Here is a 21,760-nt window from a genome sequence, read left to right on the forward strand (position 1 = left end):
CTACCTTCGTTTCGTACTTGGTTTTTCTCCACTGCGCTTACCACCTCTGTCCAGTGTATTTGCTTTTTCTGTCTTCCTCCACTGAAATGTGAACTCCATGAGAGCATGCACCCATGTCCACTTTGCTCACTGTTCCATTGTGAGAGCCTAGAATGGTGCCTGATCTGTGGGTATGTGGTACATCTATCAGAATCAAGAAATTGACTTTGAAAGTGATGGTATGATTCTGTACACCACTAAAGATTATTAAAGCGGCTGCCGCTATCTGAGCTTAGAATGTTCTATTCAGCAGCCCTTTAAAAAATGTTTTTATTGATTCAGAGGAAGGGAGGGGAAGAGTTAGAAATATCAATGATGAGAGAGAATCATCATTTGGCTGTCTCCTGCACGCCTACCACTGGGGGTCGAGCCCACAACCCAGGCATGTGCCCTGACTGGGAATCAAACCGTGTTCTCCTGGTTCATGGGTTGACGCTCAACCACTGAGCCACACCAGCCGGGCTGTTCAGAAGCTCCTAGCGACAGTTTGCTCATTTGCTGGTCGCGAACCTCCTTTCTTAGTAGGAGATAATTGAAGTCAGGAGGAACAAATCTGAGGGACGATTAAGTCAGACGAGGAGAGGTACGGCTGCTTTACTTCTGACCCCTTTTCTTTCAGCATGAACATCGAACACCAGGGCAACCAGGGGAGATGCTTGTCTCAAGTGGCCTCTCAAGTATCATTTTACTTTCTTGTCTCTTTTACATGCAACAGAGCTCTCGTTCTTTTTCTCTTGTAGGGCACCAATGCCTCTGCTCTGGAAAAAGACATCGGCCCAGAGCAGTTTCCCATCAATGAGCACTACTTCGGATTGGTCAATGTAAGTATTTAAAAATGTATTATTATTTAATTTTTAAATTTATCTTTATTGTTGAAACTATTAAAATGTATTATTTTTATCAAATGTTTTAGAATACTTGAAGCAATTTCACTGCCATTTTCTTTTCTTTTTTAAAAATAATTCTTTATTGTTGAAAGTATTACATTATGTCCTCCCTTTTCCCCCCCATTGACTCCTTCCAGCCCGCCCCCACAACCCAGCCCCTCGCCCCAGGCCTTCAGCACCCTATTGTCCATGCCCATGGGTTATGCATATATGCATACAAGGCCTTTGGTTGATTATCTCCCACCCACCCACCCTCCCCTGAATTCCCTCTGAGATTCTGCACTCTGTTCTATGTGTCTATGTCTCTGGATCCACTTCGTTCATCAGTTTATTTTTTATTTATTTATTTTTTTTAAATATATTTTATTGATATTTCACAGAGAGGAAGGGAGAGGGATAGAGAGCCAGAAACATCGATGAGAGAGAAACATCGATCAGCTGCCTCCTGCACACCTCCCACTGGGGATGCGCCCGCAACCAAGGTACATGCCCTTGACCGGAATCGAACCCAGGACCTTTCAGTCCGCAGGCCGACGCTCTATCCACTGAGCCAAACCGGTTTCGGCATCAGTTTATTTTGTTACTTAGATTCCACATATGAGTGCGATCATGTGATACTTGTTTTTCTCTGATTCTTTTTATTTTTTTTAAATCCTCACCCCAGGACTGTGGATATTTTTTAGAGAGAGTGGAAGAGAGAGGGGAGGGAGGGAGGGAGGGAGAGAGAGAAAGAGAGAGATAGAGAGAGAGAGGCACATCGATGTGAGAGATACACATGGATTGACACATGGATTAGTTGCTTCCTGCTCATGCCCAATTGGGGCCAGAGATTGAATCTGCAACCAAGGTATGTTGGTTGCCCTTGACCAGGAATTGAACCCGAGACCTTTGGTTTGAGGGAAGACACTCTAACCACTGAGCAAACCAGCCAGGGCTCCACTGCCATTTTCATAAAAAATTTTTAGACAATTGTTCATGCTCTTTAGTTACCAGAAGTGGCAAATGTTGGGGAGGGAGACATTTTTGAAAATGTGAGTTATCTCAGAAAGAAGGGTTTAACTACTACATTATTGCATCAGGTTCTTATTTTTTCCTACCTGTATTTTAAAGCAGAGGTTGCCAACCTTTCGGACCTCACGGACCACCAGTGGTCTGTGGACCACCGGTTGGCAACCGCTGTTTTAAAGGATTTCCATTGTACACATACCTTTGAGAGGAGATTTTATTAACTTCTGTTGCGAAATCTGCTTTCACATGCTCCCCCTTTGTCCTCTGGATGTATAGACTCCTCAGGTAGTCTTTGTTTCAGATACATCGGTACAATCAGAGTTTTAAAAGTGTTGCCATCTTTTTTACAGCAGCGTAGTATTTCATTGTGTAGACGTACCACTGTTTTCTAATCCACTCATCTGCTGATGGGCATTTAGGCTGTTTCCAAATCTTAGCTATGGTGAATTGTGCTGCTATGAACATAGGGGTGTATATATCCTTTCTGATTGGTGTTTCTGTTTTCTTAGGATATAGTCCTAGAAGTGGGATTACTGGGTCAAATGGGAGTTGCATTTTTAGTTTTTTGAGGAGACTCCATACTATTTCCCACAGTGGCTGCACCAGTCTGCATTCCCACCAGCAGTGCATGAGGGTTCCTTTTTCTCTGCAATGGACACAAGACACTGTGGGGGGAGGACGGGGGGAAGGTCAATGGGGGAAAAAAAGGAAAGTATTTGTAATACTTTAAACAATAAAATAAAATTTAAAAATTCAAAAAAAACAAAAGTGTTTCCAACTCATCACCAGTAAGTGTTTAACAATATAACTTGGTGGTGGTATGGGCGGGGAGTGGGGGACCAGTTTATCTCAAAATTCCTTGGCTTCATTTCATCTGTGCTCAGCACTGCTCCCTTGTTTATGGCCAGACTTACCAGGCTCTGCTTCCTTGATAAGTTGATTATGACCAAGTAGTAAGGCAGCATCACCCACCACCCTCGTGCGCTTCCTTCTGAGGTGGAGCTTTAACTGGCATCAGGTGTTAACTCACAAGCACCCGATTTTCTGGAATAACTGCTCTGAGCATAGTCAGTACCCAGGTGGGATAGGTAGTAATTTCCATGGAGGAGGCTGGAAATATTCTCCGTAAGTTAATGCTGCCTATGATTATAATAGTAAGAATGGATATTGGCTTCAAAGTAATACAGGCCCAAGTCTGAGCTCTGCCTATGCCTTTCCCTAGCTGTCTGATCTTGGGCAAGTCCTTTGACCTCTCTCAGCCTCCTTTCCCCATCTGTACAGTGGAAATCAATGGTTTCTACCTCTTGGTTTATAGTGAAGGGCCCATCAGAGCTCCTATTGAAGGCTTGACACGAGGCTGCAGTACATTGTGGATACCTGGTGAACGTCATTTCCTTTTCTTCTCCAGGACTTGTCCATTGGATCAAGACCAAGTGTGACTGAAGGGTATTTGAGTAAAGACAACACATTGCGTAAAAGAGAAAAGAATGGAAGGAGGAAGTACTGGGATATAGGGCATTGTGTTGACGAAATGCTGACTTCTGATTTTAATACAATTTATAGTTTAGCCATTGTGCACAGGCCTCTGCTTATGCTCTCTGAAGATATCCAATTGTGGGAATTCTGCCCTGGCTAAGGAAAATGCAAGTGCAGACTATGGGAAAGAAAGAAGTAAGGCCTAGGTTGTGGGAGCATTGTGAGACCTAAATTCATTAACAGCTATATGTTCACTTTGAAAGGTAATTCATGGACAGTCCAGCTTTTCTTTAAAAAGGGGTTTGTCTCACTCTGGCTGGTGCGCTCAGTGGTTAGAGCATCGGCCTGTGCACCAGAGGGTCACAGGTTTAATTCCGGTTAAGGGCACGTACCTGGGTTTGCAGGTTCTATCCCTGGCCCGGTCGGGGTGCATGTGGGAGGCAACCAATTGGTGTGTCTTTCTCACGGTGATATTTCATTTTCTCTCTCTCCATCCTCTCTTTCTCTCTCTTCCCCCCCGCCCCATATCCCCCTTCTCCACTCCTTTCCACTCTCTAAAACTCAATGGAAAAAGTTTCCCTGGGTGAGGATTAACAACAACAACAACAAAAAAGGAGAGAGAGGTTTGCCTCCTATTACATAATTGTGTCCAAGTAGATTAAAATATGTAAAAATAGGAGATGTTCTATCTTAGCATACGTAGAAATGTCACGGTAAGCATGGCGGGGCATCTGTCTGGCTGCTGGGTAAACGGCACGCAAGCCAACAGCCAGTCCTAGGAAGATGCTCATGTTCTATTTCAGTCTTACACAGCATTTTGCTCTCAGTGGTTTTAATCTTATTTCCTTAGTTTTTTCCCTTTTCATTATATGTGTAGGAAAAATTCTGAAGTGATCATCTTTGCTGTGTGCTTACAGAGTTGGTTTTCCAGTCAGTAAAGCCAGCGAGATGATGACTTTTTCCCTCTTTAATCATCATCTGAGTATCTGTGGGTTTTGAGAGGCACCAAATCCTCCTGCGGGGGCCCTGATCTGATGCAGGAGACCAGGAGCTGAGGGCTGTCGTATCGCCATCTTGGCAGAAATGAGAGCGAGGGTAACTCAGGAGTTACGAGGGAGGAGGCTGTGGGATGACGGGAGGAGGCATCTCCTTGCCTCTGTTGCTCTGGAGGAAGCGAGGAAATGTGGTCTGAAGCCAGTGGGCAGGCTGCTAGAATCTTGAGAGAGAAAAACTGAAGTAAGTCCCATTCAGTTAAGGCTGTTTCATCTGAGCAAGTGGTTCCTAGTTCCTGGGTTTCTTTGTGTTCGGAGTTTTTATTTTTGCTGTTAGAGGAGTTTTAATGTGCTGCAGTGTAGTATCTCTTATTTAGCCAGCTGCCTTTCTGGGTCTCTGTATTATGTCGAGTTTTTTTATTTTCTGTTTTTTTAAGCACCAGAAGGTCTCATTAGAGTTTTTTTTATCCAGGCAGAGTGCTTACCTTTTTAGAGATGCTGATGGGCTAGAGAGGCAGCAGGCTATGTAGACTGTTCATTCCCCTGCTGGTCAGCTGTTCACCGGTGGTGACTCGTTTTCTGACATGGCGAGCAGCACTCTGATGCAGGGACTCCAGGCCGGTTGGTTCCTGGAGGGTGGCCTTCTCCCTATCCCGACCCCTTCCAGAGGTGGCGTGTCGCGGGCCGTGATCTGAACCAGACCTGTTGTCCTTTGGCAGTTCGGGAACACGTGCTACTGTAACTCTGTGCTTCAGGCCTTGTACTTCTGCCGGCCGTTCCGTGAGAATGTGCTGGCATACAAGGCCCAGCAAAAAAAGAAGGAAAACTTGTTGACGTGCCTGGCAGACCTTTTCCACAGCATTGCCACGCAGAAGAAGAAGGTTGGCGTGATCCCACCAAAGAAGTTCATTTCAAGGCTGAGAAAAGAGAATGGTGAGTAGTGTGGAGATGAATGTGCTCGGGGTCTGAAATAAGGAGAATGGACAGTTCTGTGTATCCTCAGAATGAATCCTTCATTTTCCCCAGGGGGAAATAGTATGGCCAACTACTCAAATATAGCTTTTCAAAGAAAATACATTTCTTCTTTTCTACCCAGTATACATAAAACAAAACTAGATTAAAAATATGCTTTAAAAATTGATTTGTCATTTCACTTTGGAATGGTCTTTTTATTTGTTTCATATTTGTAAGGTATGATCATTGTAAGAGGAAAATTTGCCCAAGACATCTTTCTAAGCAGGACACTGATTGGAAGAAATAGATTGATGCAATAATTGAATGAAATAGTACTATCTTATAAACTTGTTATAAGTGATTAAAGTAAATGCATATTACCTAATCAGGGCCTCTGCTATTTAAAAAATAATACCTCTCATTTTTATTTACCTAAGACAAAGGGTATTAAATTAATACCTTTATATGATAAATATGTCCTGCTGTCGCCTGATTTTTTTCTGCTTTTTCTGTCATTTTGGGAGGGCGGGCAAGTGGTGGTAGAGACTAGGTTATTCCAGAAGTTTTGCGTTGGTAATTTTTATGACTTTGGAAATATTTGATATGGCAACTTGTGTTTATCCTAGATTTCAGCCTTGCTCCAACAGATTTGCAGAGTTAATCAGATGTTTGTTTTATAAAGTCTCGTTTAATTGGATTGCTGCCTCTTAAAGGCATTGTAGTTTATATGCACCAGATACAGTGGTCGGCAAACTCATTAGTCAACAGAGCCAAATATCAACAGTACAATGATTGAAATTTCTTTTGGGAGCCAAATTTTTTAAACTTAAACTTCTTCTAACGCCACTTCTTCAAAATAGACTTGCCGAGGCTGTGGCATTTTGTGGAAGAGCCACACTCAAGGGGCCAAAGAGCCGCATGTGGCTCGTGAGCCGCAGTTTGCCAACCACGGCACCAGAATAAAAGTAGCCTGAGAAGGAAGCAGAGCACGCCTGAGTCTCGTTGTGAACATGATTAATAATGAAGTCTCACAGCTGCACTCATCTCTAGATTGTTGTCTGTACGGCAGGGACCAGCAATCGGCTTCTGGAAGCATTTGTGTTTGGTTTTAGGACACTATCAGGTAGACACATTCTCACATACATCCCTCGTCTCCCGTATGTGCTCAATGAAGCTGCTTCCAGGCTGGTCCAGGGTTCAGTGTGATCTTTGGGAAGAGACTCTGGTTGCTCTGGATAAATTACAGAATGAATAATTGATCATTGGTGGTCACATCATATTAAATATTGATATTTTATCAGGGAACTTATCAAGTAATTTCTACTATTTTTTTTGTAAAGAAATTTTACTAGCTTTTTATTTACATGATGACTTTAAGGAAATATATGAAATTCAGTTCTTGGTGGGCAGTAAAAAATGAACATGACCAAAAATTCTTTTCAAACTTACCTATTGAAGTTTCCAAATAGAGATGAATACATTGCATACTAGTTCCCCCTTTCAATATAAAAACTGAAGTGTCGCCTGTAAAATTGAGCATTTTTGTTTGCTTTTTAAGGACCAGAGACTGAAATAATGGCCCTCTCTTTTCCAGATCTCTTTGATAACTACATGCAGCAGGATGCTCACGAATTTTTAAACTATTTGCTAAACACTATTGCGGACATACTGCAAGAAGAGAAGAAACAGGAGAAACAAAATGGGAAATTAAAAAATGGCAACATGAATGAACCTACAGAGAACAATAAACCAGAACTCACTTGGGTCCATGAGATTTTTCAGGGAACGCTCACCAATGAAACTCGATGCTTGAACTGTGAAACTGTAAGCATTGGTCGGGCTCGCATGTAATCTGCTTGTATGTATTTGTAGAGGCCAGGTTGCGTGTGAGTGCGATGTGGTTTCATAGTATCAACATTTGTCTTCAGTACATGCAGACACTTCTACTTATGTATATGAACCTCAGGTGCAAACTTTTGCAAGCATGTCTCCATCTAAGATGTCTCAACTGGCTAAAGTAGAGTGACTAGGGCACTTCTTAACAATTGGGTTGCTTTGCATCCTGGGCAAATTTTAGGGCCCACAGATTGAACTGTTGTACTGGACCTCCACCAGTTATCTTGAAAAGATTTTGGTTACAAGGAGGTCATGTGTGACTTAGACCATCTCTCTGACTTGAAGGAAATCAGCTGTGTGGTATGGTGAACTTGAAGTCAGGAGACTCCTTCAAGTCCCTTACATTGCAGTTGTGAGGGCTGGGTGAGCTTAGTGCTTGGATGAGCTAGACATATGGTCTGTAGGCACTTGGTGTTAGTTGGATCTGAAGATGTGATCTCCAGAATATGATTCAAGATGTTATGTTTGCTTGGTATACTTGATTTAAGTCTGTATGTGGTGCAAAATATGGTAGGTAGAACCCAGCTCTACAGCCGGGCGGCCAAGTTGAATGTTGGTTCAGCCACTCGGTAGCTGTGAGGCCCTGTGCAAATTATTCCACCTCTGGCTTCTCTCCTCATCTGTAAATTGGGGATGATGACAGTGCCTATCTCATAGGGTTGCTGGGGATGATGACAGTGCCTATCTCATAGGGTTGCTGGGGGATTAAGTGAGTTAACATTTGTAAAACACTTGGAACCATGCTTGGCACATAGGAAGTATGCAAAAAATGTTAGATATTATTACTTATTATAATTACTAACAGCATAGGAAGTCTATGGGTTCCTCAGGGACCTTCGAGTTTCTTGACATTGTATGAAAAATTCTGTAGGATTGTGCATTTTCTCTGAGTAGATAGTAGCTTTTATCAGATTTTGTAAAGGGGCTATAACCCCTGCCAAAACATTTCTACACAAAAGTAGTCAAGAATGTGGATTTAAATGAAAGGCTCTTCGTTTTCTGACAGTCTTTCTTCTGTCCTTTTAAACAACTTTGGAATTAACATTCTGATTTGTTCATTGTAAAAAAAAGAAAACATAGCTAAGCAAAAAGAGACTAAAGGTTACCAGTAATCTCCCCACTCAGAGATGCCCACATTAGCCCAGAGGTAACAATGGAACATTTTGAAATATATCCTGCCAAAACATTTTCTACATATACTTATCTATCTAGATATCTATCTTTCTTCCTTTCTCCTTTCGTTCCTTTGTATTTTACATTCCAGTAAAACTCATATGAATACAGCATTAGAATAGTATAATAAATCCCATGTGTGTATTACTTGCGATCAGTGATTGTTAACACATTGGCCCATCTTATCTTGTTCATCTCTTGTTCCATGTACCCTCCCTCATCATCAAACTGGTCTATTTTTAAGCAAATTTCAGATAACCTATCATTTTACTTGTAGTTTCTTCATTACTTTGTTCTATATCTCTAAAAGGAAAGAAATCTTTTTATTTTAAACGTAAGTACAATTACTTTTAAAAATAATTTCTTTAAACCATTATTCACTCAGTTGCTCTGGAACTTTTTTATTTCATATATATTTTTTAGCAGTTGCTTAATTCAAATCAGGATTCATACATGGTCCACCCATTGCACTTGGTCAGTCTCTGTCTTAATCTATAGGTTACCCCATCCCCCATTATTTTCCTTCCGGTTTATTTGTTGAAGAAATCAGGTTATTAGTCCCGTAGAATTTCCCACATTCTGGAAACATCTGTGGTGGTATTTAAAATGCGTAGTAAATGGCAGTATGTTTTTACTATCCTACTCTTTGTTTTTATTTAACACACCTATTTTATATTTTGTTTTCTCTCTTGCCTGCTTTTGGATCAATGAAATGGTTTAATTTTTTTTTTTTTAATCTTTGAAATAAACACATTATTAAATCCATCTTCCAGTGTCTGGATTTTCAGGAAGGCTCAGCTGGGAGGCTCAGTTGTATTTGTAGTTTCTTTGTTGTTTGTGAACAGGTCAGTTGATCCCAACACATGCAAATATTGTATCTCAAATATTTGTATTGAAAAAGCTATCACCTAGTCTGTTATTTCTGCAGGGTTACCATAGAGGGGAAACCTGAGCCCAAAGATTTCTCCAAAGATTTTGGATGATCCTGTAGAGTTTGTGGAAATGGGATCCCAGCCATTTATAGTTGGTTTGTGGGAGTGAATTAGAGTGTATGGGGATGTCTTTCTGGGGCAATCAGATTGATTCTTACATTTATTCCTCCCTGAAATGAGTACTAGATGATTTGAGGCAAGAGTGTTTTTCCCCTGGACTTTCTGAGATAATCACCTCCATTTTCTTAGGTGCTTTCACTGAACAGGATCCTAGGAGTCATCTAATCCTTCCTCGCCCTGTGCCCCAGTACCTCTTGTGTCGTCCTAGCCAGTTGGTCATCTACTGGACCCTGTCCAGAGACAGGGAACTCAATCTCCTGAGGAGATGCATTCCATTTTTAGAAAGCTCTAATTGTTAGAAAGCTCTCTACTTTCTAAGAAAACACATAACCTGCAGGCTTTTTTTTTTTTTTTTTTTTTTTTGTACTGTAAAATGTTGAGGACTTGGAGTAAAAGAACACTTAGCGTTGAAGCTTTCCTGCTCAGGATGAGAAACGCAGGCCCCCTTTGAGTAAGGTCCTCTGCTCAGGGCAGGCAGCCTGCAGACGGCGCTTCAGTCAGAATTGCCAGGCCCCACGTGTGTGTGAAATCTCGCAGTGGGAAGAAACTGCACCAGATCCCGAGCAGCAAATTAGCCCCCGGGGAACCTTGCCATTGTAGCTGCCTGGCTGCTAGTTCCTCCAATTGTGGAAAACTCTTCGTGGGAGCCTTCATGCTTTCAGAAAACAATATATTTTTTTTCTGGGTCTCGCCCTTTGTAAATGTTGCTTGTGATTGCTGTACAAATGTCAACTGCCGATTTATGGAGACAGTTTCATTCTGCAGTAGTCCTGGAGAGACTATTTTAAGGGGGGTAATTCAGTGCTGACTTCCCTGGATAACCTGGAGCAAGGCTCTTCAGAATTGAGGTGTGGGGGTTTTACAGAGCAGCCTCAGCGCTGCCTTGGCGGTTCTTTGCTTAGTTCATAAGATTTGCAGGGCCCATTGGAGCTCAATTTTGTTGTTAATTTTCTTCCTTTCCATTAACACGGAGTCTTTGCTCTGCAAACTGGTGGTTTTCAGTGCTTCTCAGTGGCTTTAAGACACATTTCTGTCTGTTACTGGAGTCAGAGATTGTCTACAGAATCGCTTTATTAACTACCGATAGTACAGCTCCTTCTTGCTTTGTTTGCAGGGGTTAAAATTGATCCGGGAGCCTGGTCGGTGTGGCTCAGTGGCTGAGCATCGACCCAAGAACCAGGAGGTCACCATTTGCTTCTCTATCAGGGCTTGATCCCCAGTTGGGAGCATGCAGGAGGCAGCCGATCAGTGATTCTTTCTCATCATTGATGTTTCTATCTCTCTCTCCCTTTCTTTTCCTCTCTCTCTGAAATCAATAAAAACTATTTAAAAAAATTGATCCAGTAGAGCTTCTGAGCCCTTCACAGAAGAGGAGTGGGGTGGGTGGTGTGGCCAGGTGTGATTGAATCCGTGGGATTCAGGTGGGTTGTAGTTGCCACTTGTCCCTAGTCCACCGTCTTGGCACCGCTCAAGGCCAGCGCATTTTCAGTTCCTGGCTGAACAGCGTGGGGCTCCTGCCTGGTCACCTTTTCTAATAAGCCCAGGAAAGGAGTCTCTGAATTTAGAAGCATATTTGAATATGATTTTTATGACTCAGAAACATAGCAAAGCTCATGATTTATATGTATACCGTATAAATGAATTTGTTCTATTAATTTGTAATTATTACTTTGAAGAAGAGCAAGTTCAGTCTCTTCCACCCTTCTTAAACTAGAGTTTTTGGGGAACCCAATTGGGGAGAAGAAAGGAGAATAAGATGTAGCCTGTACTTGCTGAGAGTATTGGAGTCTTAGTGATATATATGTTTCCGTGGAGACAAGCTGTATTTTCATTTAGACCAGAATGAGATCCTTGTGTGTGGGAAGAAAATGGTTTTCTTTTCTGGCAGCGTTCTGGGAAGAGAGAAAGGAAAAAAGATTGCTTGATCACTCGTTGCTTTTGACTGTGTCAATCTGGGCAGGGAGAGAGAGAAATCCAGTGGGAGGGTTTATGCCATGTTTTGATATTCCCAACGGGCCTGATCCACCTGAGCAGTGCTTTCTCACAGTCTTAATCCTGGGAGCAGTTTGCACTGGGAATTGAGAAAGTTACAGTAACTTTACCCAGTTAGTTAATTAGATTTTTACCTCCCCCACCCCCCATCTCCTAAAACAACTGAGTAGAGAAAAAGATTTCTGCCTAACAGGAGAAAATGTTTCTTTGTTTTTGCTCCCTTCCAGCTGTAAGAGTTTTAGTAAAACCTGATCCTAGCTATCTAAATTATGTATGATTTCAGTTGGCTATAAACCTCTTCTTCCCCTCCACCCCCCACCCAGGCCCCCATGAGAAGGGCCATTTGGTTCTAGAAAAAGTTTTGTTAATTAAAAAATATAATACCTGTGGATTATTTTAAGAAAACAGAATATAGCCTGCCCGGGTTGTCAGTTGGTGGAGCATCATGCTGTATACCAGAAAGGTTGCCGGTTCGATTCCCATTCAGGGCACATACCTAGGTTGTGGATTTGATCCCTGGTTGGAGTGTGTACAGGAGGCAACAGATCGATGTGTCTCTCTCTCCTTTACTATCTAAAATCAATAAAAAACAATATTCTCAGGTAAGGATTAAAATAAAAATAAAAAGAAAGCAGAATGTATAAAAAGAAAATCATTCATAATTCTGTCACACAGATGTCTCTGTTGGAATTTAGATATCTTTTTACTTGTTCATTCTTTTGTTATATATTCATTCATTTAGTAAATATTTATTGGGTACCTACTAAATGCTGAAAATTATTTTAGGAATTAGGGCTATAGTAATTAGACCATACAGAAAAGATAGACCCTGCTCTACTATTTATTAATATATGCATTTTAAAGCTATAAACTTTCCTTGAAGTGCTGCTTTAGCTACATCCCACAACTTTTGATATGTGTTGTCATTAGTTCAAAATATTTTCTAATTTTCTCTTGTGATTTTTTTTCTTTGATTCATACATTACTTAGCAGTATGCTGTTTAATTTTCAAACATTTGGGATTTTCCTAGATATTTTAATATTATTGTTGTAGAATTTAATTCCATTGTGGTTAGGGAATATCTTCTGTATGGTTTCAATCTTTCTAAATTTATTTTGACATATTTTGAATCCTAACACATGGTCTGATTTCTTAAATGTACTTGAAAACAGGTTCTCTCAACCTTGGAACTTAACATTTAAGATCAGATGATTCTTTGTTGTGGGGTGCTGCCCTGTGCATTATAGGTTGTTTAGCAGCATCTCTGGCTTCTACCTGCTGGATGCCAGTAGCATCCCCCAAGATGAGACAACAAAAATGTCTCCCAACGTTGCCTGAAGACCCCTGGAAGGCTGTTTCCCTTGCTGAGTTGAAAAGAATGTATATTTTGCAGTTGTTGGACATCCTATATAATAAAAGGCTAATATGCTGCTGGGGTCTGGCTGATAGGGACTGGGTGAGATGGGCCCGACACGCCCTGGATGAATCTGTGCACCGGGCCGGTTTCGGCCCAATTCCTGCAGGCCAGGCTGAGGGACCCCACCAGTGCACGAATCCCTGCACTGGGCCTCTAGTGTATAATGAAACCAATTTTACCATTGGCTAATTGATATAAATAAGAGTTAAGTTCCTATAGCATCTCACCAATGTCATAACAAAATGACCTTGAATAAAACCACATTATTCAAGGACCTGCTGTAGTTGTACTGGTTATCTGTTACTTTGTTATGAACCACCCTAAAAGTCTGACCTAAATCAATTATGATTTATTATTATAATTCATGCAGCTATGGACTTGGCTGAACTTGTGTGTTTGTATTTCATCTGGCTCACTCGTGTGTCTGCAGGCCAGCTTGGGGCTTGACTCGAGACTGGGCTTGGCTGGGCACCGATGTGAGAACAGCTCTGCTCCATGGGTCTCGTCTCCTGGACACAGTGGGCCGGTCCTCATGGTGATGACAGAGGGCGAGAGAGCAGTTTCACAAGTGCTTATTCAAGACCCTGCTTATACCATGTCTTCTAACATTCCACTGGCCAAAGCATGTCACATGGCTGAACGTAGAATCAAGGGTTGGGGAACATACCCCTTAGATCTGTAAAGTCATGTGGCAAAAGGCTAGTATAGGCAATGGTGAGGATTTGGGGCCTTTCATGCATTCTACCATGGCAGTAATAAGCGCCATAAAAAGTTAAATTAGGATGCTAGAGATGTGTGTGTGTGTGTGTGTGTGTGAATATACAGGGGTGGGTGAAAGTAGGTTTACAATTGTTCATATGGAAAATAATACAATAATTAACAAATAATAATACAAGAATTAACCCTGTGTTTTTTGTACTCAAAATTATAAATCTACTTTTGTCCACCACTAGATATAGGCCTTTTAAATACAAAATTGGAATTAATTCACATAATTAGATAGCCAAGTTTTTCACTTACTATGATACCCATAATGTATGTAAACTGTTTCCAACTTCTTGACCATTTTAGGCCTTTTAACACTTTCTACTCCTCATGATTTGTTGAATGTTTACTTCTTAAAGTACTTAACATGTATTATTTATATCATCTTTAGAACAGCCTTATGAAATAGATACTCTTACTGTCCCCACTTTACAGATGAGGAACTGAGGTACAGAGAGGCTAAGTACCTGGCCATAAGTCATCCACTTTAATAAGGGGCAGAGATAGGATATGGCGCTGGGCAGTCTGTCTCAATACACCATCTTCAGTAGACTTACACAGGTATAAAAGATGTATTCAGATCTCTGATAATTCTTTAGGTAATGTCCTAGCAGTGGAGTATTGGGTCACAAGGTAATTGTCACATGTAAAGGAGTATTATTTTCATTTCGTTGCCACTTGACTGAGCACCTCAAGGTTGTTGCAGGAATAATTGGTCCCTCCCACTCCAGGATGGTAAAATGCTGGTGAACTGCTGGAATATATACACTTCTTCGGTGAGCTTCAATAAGTAGGCCCAGAATTGGATCTGTGGAGAGCTGAGAAGTAGCCTGGGCCAATGAGCCAGCCCGCCTGAGAGCAGGCCAGAGTGGTGGGCAGGCCTGTGCGAGTCACAGCTCCAGGCCAGCTCCGGGTCCAGTTGTTACCACAGACAGTGCAGGGCTCTGCAAGTGATGGCCACGTCTTGTATCAAAGTTCAGCTGCACCTGGAGCTGGTGTGACTCTCCAGCCTCTCGCGCATTAGGCTCCGTGGCCCCTCATGTGGTTGGGATGACCAGACATGGGAAGAAGCGAGTGATTTCAAGGGACTGGCAGAAAGTGCAGACAACTTAATGATCCCTAGAGTAGTAGGTTTTCTACATCTCTCGTCCTTTTTCCATTTTCGTTTTTATCATTGTGCCAGTCTGAGCTATATGGCTACCTGTCTGATACTTCCTACTTTGGAACAGTGGAGGAAATAATGGAGAGGAAGAGAAATCTGGTAGATTTAGGTAATTTCATTACCTAAGAATTCTAGCCAGCTGGTGTGGCTCAGTGGATCGAGTGTTGTCCTACACAACAAGAGGTTGCTGGTTTCATTCCCTGGCAGGGCACGTGCCTGTGTTGTGGGCTCCATCCCCAGTAGGGGGCGTGTAGGAGACAGCCAATTGATGTTTCTCTCTCATCTATGTTTCTCTCTCTCTCTCTCTCTCTCTCTCTCTCTCTCTCTCTCTCTCTCTCAATAAAAACATTAAAAAATAAAAAGTTCTGAATCAAAGCTGGGATAGAGATATGATTAAATTGAAAATGTGGGATTTTCTGTAGATTGGGGTTTCAAGGTAACTGCTTGCCAGTGAATATACAAAGCCACACACCACTTTTACTGCAGTTACGGTTTTCGGTTACCACTAAGTGTTCAAGATACTATGTCTGCTGTGTATTTTGTGCCTAAGACTTTTTTTTCTTTTTTTTTTTTTTGCTTCAGGTTAGTAGCAAAGATGAAGACTTTCTTGATCTTTCTGTCGATGTGGAGCAGAATACATCTATTACCCACTGCCTGAGGTAACCTCATGAATTCTGACTGTGGTCTGAGCTTTTGATCAGGCTAGTAAATAAGTGGGGAAAACATCCTGTATTTCTATAGGAAATAGTCTTCCTTTCTATTAAACCCATACCATACTATTTTCTATTTTTTCTTTTCCGAGAGAGATTAAAAATAAGTGTATGTGGTCTGGAGAAGAGTCCTACTGAGAAGAGCTAGGGTCAAGTGGAAGCTGTTAGTCATTAAGTCTTTAATCTTTAATACAGATATATTAAAGGGCTTTCCTCTCTCTCTCTCTCTCTCTCGCTCTCTCGCTCTCTCGCTCTCTCGCTCTCTCTCACACACACACAGTTACACAATTTTTTTAAAAAATTTAATCTTTATTGTTCAGATTATTACAATTGTTTCTCCTTTTTCCCCCCATAGCTCCCCTTCACCCGGTTCCCATCCCACCCTCTGCCCTTACCTCCCCGCCACTGTCCTCATCCATAGGTGTACGATTTTTGTCCAGTCTCTTCCTGCACCCTCCATACCCCTTTCCCCCTGAGAATTATCAGTCCACTCCCTTTCTATGCCCCTGATTCTATTATATCCACCAGTTTATTCTGTTCCTCAGATTTTTAATTCACTTGATTTTTAGGTTCACTTGTTGATAGATATGTATTTGTTGTTCATAATTTTTATCTTTACTTTTTTCTTCTTCCTCTTCTTAAAGAATACCTTTCAGCATTTCATATAATACTGGTTTGGTGGTGTTGAACTCCTTTAGCTTTTTCTTATCTGTGAAGCTCTTTATCTGACCTTCCATTTTGAATGATAACTTTGCTGGGTAGAGTAATCTTGGTTGTAGGTTCTTGCTATTCATCACTTTGAATATTTCTTGCCACTCCCATCTGGCCTGCATAGTTTCTGTTGAGAAATCAGCTGACAATCGTATGGGTGCTCCATTGTAGGTAGTTAACTGTTTTTCTCTTGCTGCTTTTAATATTCTCTCTTTGTCTTTTGCTCTTGGCATTTTAATTATGATGTGTCTTGGTGTGGTCCTCTTTGGATTCCTTTTGTTTGGGGTTCTGTGCGCTTTCTGGACTTGTACGTCTATTTCTTTCACCAGGTTGGGGAAGTTTTCAGTCATTATTTCTTCAAATAGGTTTTCAGTATCTTACTCTCTTCTTCTGGCACCCCATAATTCTGATGTTGGTATGCTTGAAGTTGTCCCAGAGGCTTCTTACACTACCTTCAACTTTTTGGATTCTTTTTTCTTTTTGCTTTTCCGGTTGAGTATTTTTTGCTTCTTTGTATTTCAAATCTTTGACTTGATTCTTGCGTTCCTCTAGTCTGCTGTTGGGTCTCTGTATAATATTTTTTATTTCAGTCAGTGTATTTTTAATTTCTAGTTGGTCCTTTTTCATATCCTCAAGGGTCTTGCTAAATTTATCGGCCTTTTCTAGGAAATTCTTGAAAAACCTTATGACCGTGGTTTTGAGCTCTATATCCAGTCATTTGCTTTCCTCCATTTCTTTCGTTTGTGATCTGTTTCTTTGACGCCGCATTTTCACTGCTTCCCTGAGTTGGTAGGGTAGCTTTGTGTGCTAGGTGTCCAAATGGTGCAGTGGCTCAGCCTCCCCAGTTACCTGAGGTGGACACTCTTGGTTCACCCCTTTGTGGACTGTGTGTACAGCCTTGTTGTAGTTAAGTCTTGATTATTGTTGGTATCACTGGGAGGAATTGACCTCCAGGCCAATTGGCTGTGAGTATCAGCTGTGTCTACGCCAGGAGACCTTCTGTGCTGGAGACAGCCTTATAGGACCAGACTTGTAAAATTGCAAAATCCTCTGTGCTCAGCTTGGATGGGGCGGAGTCTCAGGGCTGAGCAGACAGTCTTGGCTTCCCGTCAGCCCTGCCCTTGTATGCACGCCTCCAGACCTTTGTCTTCTGCGGCTCCCCTGAGTTTCCGCCTGACAGTCCAGATTCCCCCCGTAAGAGTGTGGGTCCCCAGGGGCTCGTCTGGAACTGGGGTTCAGTGCAGTCGGAACTGGGGTTCAGTGCAGTCAGGAGCTTCTGACTCCCTTCCACTAGGGAAAGCCTGTAGCAACCTCCGCAGTCAGTCTTCTTTGCATGCACTCGAGTGCGCGTGCGGTTCCAGACCCCTGCCCGCCGCGGCTCCCTGGAGTCTCCGAGTGCCTTTCTCTCTACCTGACAGTCCAGACTCCCCCTGTATGAGCCTGGGTCCATGGGGTTTCGCCCAGAACTGGGGTTCAGTGCAGTAGGGGGCTTCCTTCCCCCTCCCGCCAGAGAAAGCCAGCCAGGCACTCAGCCGCCCTTCCTCTCCGTATCTCAGCTCTTTGCAGTTCCTCTGATTCTCCATGAGCTTTTCTCTTTCCTTCTAGTTGTAGAATTTCCACTCAGCCAGCTTTCCTGTGGTTCTGGATGATGTCCATTCTGTCTTTTAGTTGTAGTTTTGAAATTGTTGTGCGAGGCAGCAGTTTAGGTGCTTACCTATGCCGCCATCTTGGTTTCTCTCCCCACAAGTTACACAATTAAGTTAATAAATGCTATAGATGCCTGCCATTCCTTAATTTTTCTAAGCTAATCTATTCTGTTATTTTAAAAATCATGCACTTTTGACCCGAGAACCAATGAGGAAATTGCCTTTTCCTTCAGCTTCCAGCATTGTATGGAGATCATTCATGGGGAAAAATGGCTCCTCATTAGGGTTGAGTGGAGGTAAGGAGCCCTCGTGTAAGAATAGTACGTGCGCAGGATCACCATAGGGATTGCACATTTAAACTGTGCTCCAAGTTGCTGTAAAGACATAGCTTCCTTTTTCCCTCCTCACTCTCCTCTTTCTAACAAGAGGTCGTGAATGCTCACAATGAGCCAGGCCCTGTCTGGACACTGGAAATAGAGGAATGAGCACCAGATATGCCTCTGGCAGCTCTTACATGCGGCGGGATCTAAAGACGATGATTGGTGCTTTGAAGGAAATGAAACAGGTCTGGAGAGTGAGGGAGTCAGTGTAGACTGTGTGGTCATTGCTCAGGTACTGCAGCTCAGAGGCGCTTTAAGGTGTCATCAGACGGCAGTAGGAGTAGGGTGGCAGACTTGTTCTTTCAGGAGTGTGGGTGACTTGGAACATTTTAGAAGATGCGGATTAAAGGGACTGCTCTGGCAGTTGACTGTAAGAAAGTCATCTTACATGGAAGAGCTTGGTTTGTCTGGGGGTTAGGTATTATGTGAGCTGGGGGCGGATTGCTCTCCCATCCCCCAGGAGCCTGATGCCGCTGCGTGCCCCGCCCCCCCGCCCCCCAACACTGCGCTGAATAGTACCTGAGTGCTTCCTGTTGGTTTGGCATGTCAGCTTGTCTCCCAATGCCTTAGGTCCTGGGGTCTAGGAAGAGTTTACCTCTTTGCAAAGAGAAGGATGGCCTCTTTTTATTCCAAATGGTTCCATTTATGACATGGGTTCTTAATCTTCCTGTGAAAATAAGCCATTTTTTATTTTCCCAAGGTTTTATGATCTCAGGGAGTATAGAAACAATTGAGGTTGTGCTAACATTAGTCGCAGATGAGGGGATGGGAGGAAGGGTATTGTCCATACCCCTTCTTTGATAAGGGGAGTTAGGGAGGTTGACTGCTCCCCTTCTTAGCATGATCTGGGCTGTTCAAAAAGGCAGACGGCAGTGGCCTTAGCTTTGAGGCCAACCAGGTAAAGGGCCAATGGTTAGTTAAAATTTCAACCTTTGGCCCTAGCCAGTTTGGCTCAGTGGATAGAGCGTCGGCCTGCGGACTAAAGGGTCCCAGGTTCGATTCGGGCCAAAAGCGCATTCCTGGGTTGCGGGCTCGATCCCCAGCCTCCCCACCCCCCAGTAGGGGGTGTGCAGGAGGCAGCTAATCAGTGATTCTCATCATTGATGTTTCTCTCTCTCTCTCTCTCTCTCTCTCTCCCTCCCTCCCTCCCTCCCTCCCTCCCTCCCCCTTCCTCTTTGAAATCAATAAAAACCTTAAAAAAATTTAACCTTTGGGAACCCAGATTTATGTGTTCATTTTTTTTTTCTGGAGAAATGTATACAGTATATTGGCCATGCATACCCAAGGAAGGCAGGCTAGAGGCATTTGGAGATGATAAAGCTGGGATGGGTGAGGACAAAATAGCCTGGGAAAACCTTTCATCCAACATAAGATTCTCATTTGATGCGACTGTGCAGGCTGATATTCCTGAAATGCCTGCCCATCCTCATTTTATATCCTTCTTAAACTAGACCTTGACTGACTTAGCTATCCCTGCCCTCATATAGGCCTAAGACCTCACCTCCCAACACCTGCCAGGTGTTGTCATTCATCACCGAGAGCTCTGCCCTGGGGCGGCAGATTACCAACCTCCGAGAGGGATGTGCAGGAGGCAGGCCCAGCTTTTTCCATCTGAGACAAAAGATGAGGAATGATTATGATCTATTTTTGGCCCTTTTCATGGTTTCATTTGGTTTGCCTTCTTGAAGGCTTGTTTTTAAAATTAGAATTCTGAAGTTTTTTCTTTAACATCATGTCTCCATTTCTCTTCTGATGTGATATTTTTATCTTTCATTTGCTGATGAAAAAGTAAAAAAAAAAAATCAAGCTAAAATTGTGGTATTTAAATGTCATATTTTTGCCACTTCCTTCCAGAATGGTTTTCGGTGATCAGTTACAATGTGTGTTCAGTGAACTTTTGTCCCAGAGAAATGATGATATAAAATGGAGTTAAGTTCAGGATACAGGATCCATATTGTCGCTGAGCTATAATTCTGATATTTCAAACCTCAGTGCTGTGTGTCTTAGGCAAGGTGAGCCCTCTTCACCCTAGGAGGATACCAAGTAAGTTTTTTATCCTTTTGAAAAGTTAAGGGATGGCCTCAGGCAAAAACTGAAACTACGTGAAGTTCATCTCAGTTACCCCCACGTGGCCTTTCCTCTTTTTGTGCCTAGTCCCTCCCTGTGGCTCCTTCGCAGAAACGTACCTTTGTCCTCAGAGTGCTCCCAGTTCTGAGATTACCTTCCTCTTCCTCCGTCTTCCTCTCATTTAGGGAGATCAGCCAGAAGGAAAGGAGCCTTTTAATACTACTGAAACTCTATTTTAAAAGTTAATCTTATTTTTTGAAAATTCCTTTTCTACTTATTTTGAGAAATTTTTTTCATGTACTAAGTACATATAAGCCCCACCACACTTCCTTTGCCAGCCACACACTTATCTCTCAGTTTCACTGTCCTGTGTTTCAGTTTTGGTTGTTGTTATATGGTGTTTTCTAATATCTGACACATAACTTTTTCTCATGGATTTCTATTTTTAATATTTTTTTATATTCTAGTCAGTGGTTTTCGAACTTTGTTGTGTCAGATTCACCTGGGAAGGTTGGTAAAAATTGAGGCCCAGGCCATATTCAACTTCGGCGAGTCTAGGCCTCTATTTTTAATTAATTTCCTGGTGATTCTGATACCACCAAAGTTTAAGAACCACTGCTCTAGATCTTTGCCCCTCAAACAGGGGTTTGTGGACTAGCACCGTTGTTGTCACCTGGCATCTCATTAGAACCACAGCATCTCAGGTCTCCCCCAAGAATGAATGAATGAATCAGAATCTGCATTTGGACAAGATCTCCAGGAGATTCAAACACATGTGAATGTTTGCAGAGCAGTGCCTTGGAGCCACCTGGGTCGCTTTAAGAACAGTGCCTGGGTTCTACCTGGAGAGATTCTGATGTAATTGATGGGGGCAGGTGAGGGGGCTGATATGGGGATTGAGATAGTCTTTAAAGTTCCCCAGGTGATTCTAAGGTACAGCCAGTTGAACCACTGCTGTAGGTTCCAGAACAAAGCTTCCCAGTTGGTGTGCCATGGTAAATGGGTCGCAGGTGTGTGTCATGCCCTCCGCTCCTTAGAGGCTGAGCAGAGCCACAGGAGCAGCCGCATCAGGTTACCGCAGCTCCTTGCTGTGTAGTATCATATTCTATGTGTGCCACGCCATGAGCACTATCTGGAAGCATTGCTTGAGAATTTTTTAAAAACCAATTTTTGAGCTATTGTGTTGAGTGGGAAAGTTAAGATTTCAATGAAAAAATGTATCAAATATAGACATTACCTTGGACATGGTAGCCATCTTTACAGTACATAACATTCCCATCCATGAACATAGTCTTTCTCCATTTTTTTAAAGTTTTTTTTTGTATACATTTCCATAAGATTATACAGTTTCTTTTATTTACAAAGGTGTGCATTTTATGTTAGATTTGTTCCCAAATTGTGTGTGAGTGTGTGTATATACAAATATATTTTT

General features: G+C 42.4%; 1 protein-coding gene across 1 annotated transcript in view; it reads left to right on the top strand.

The window, feature by feature from the left end:
- USP46 (ubiquitin specific peptidase 46) overlaps positions 1-21,760 on the top strand; it is a 61,705-nt gene that overhangs the window by 24,579 nt on the left and 15,366 nt on the right. The window contains exons 2-5 of the mRNA XM_080648584.1: positions 780-860; positions 5,122-5,335; positions 6,951-7,180; positions 15,397-15,473. Of these exons, the coding sequence (XP_080504710.1) occupies positions 780-860; positions 5,122-5,335; positions 6,951-7,180; positions 15,397-15,473 (602 nt within the window). The remainder of the gene's footprint in view (positions 1-779; positions 861-5,121; positions 5,336-6,950; positions 7,181-15,396; positions 15,474-21,760) is intronic.

This window comes from Plecotus auritus (genome assembly GCF_963455305.1).
Source record: "Plecotus auritus genome assembly, chromosome: 1".
In the NCBI taxonomy this organism is placed as follows: Eukaryota; Metazoa; Chordata; class Mammalia; order Chiroptera; family Vespertilionidae; genus Plecotus; species Plecotus auritus.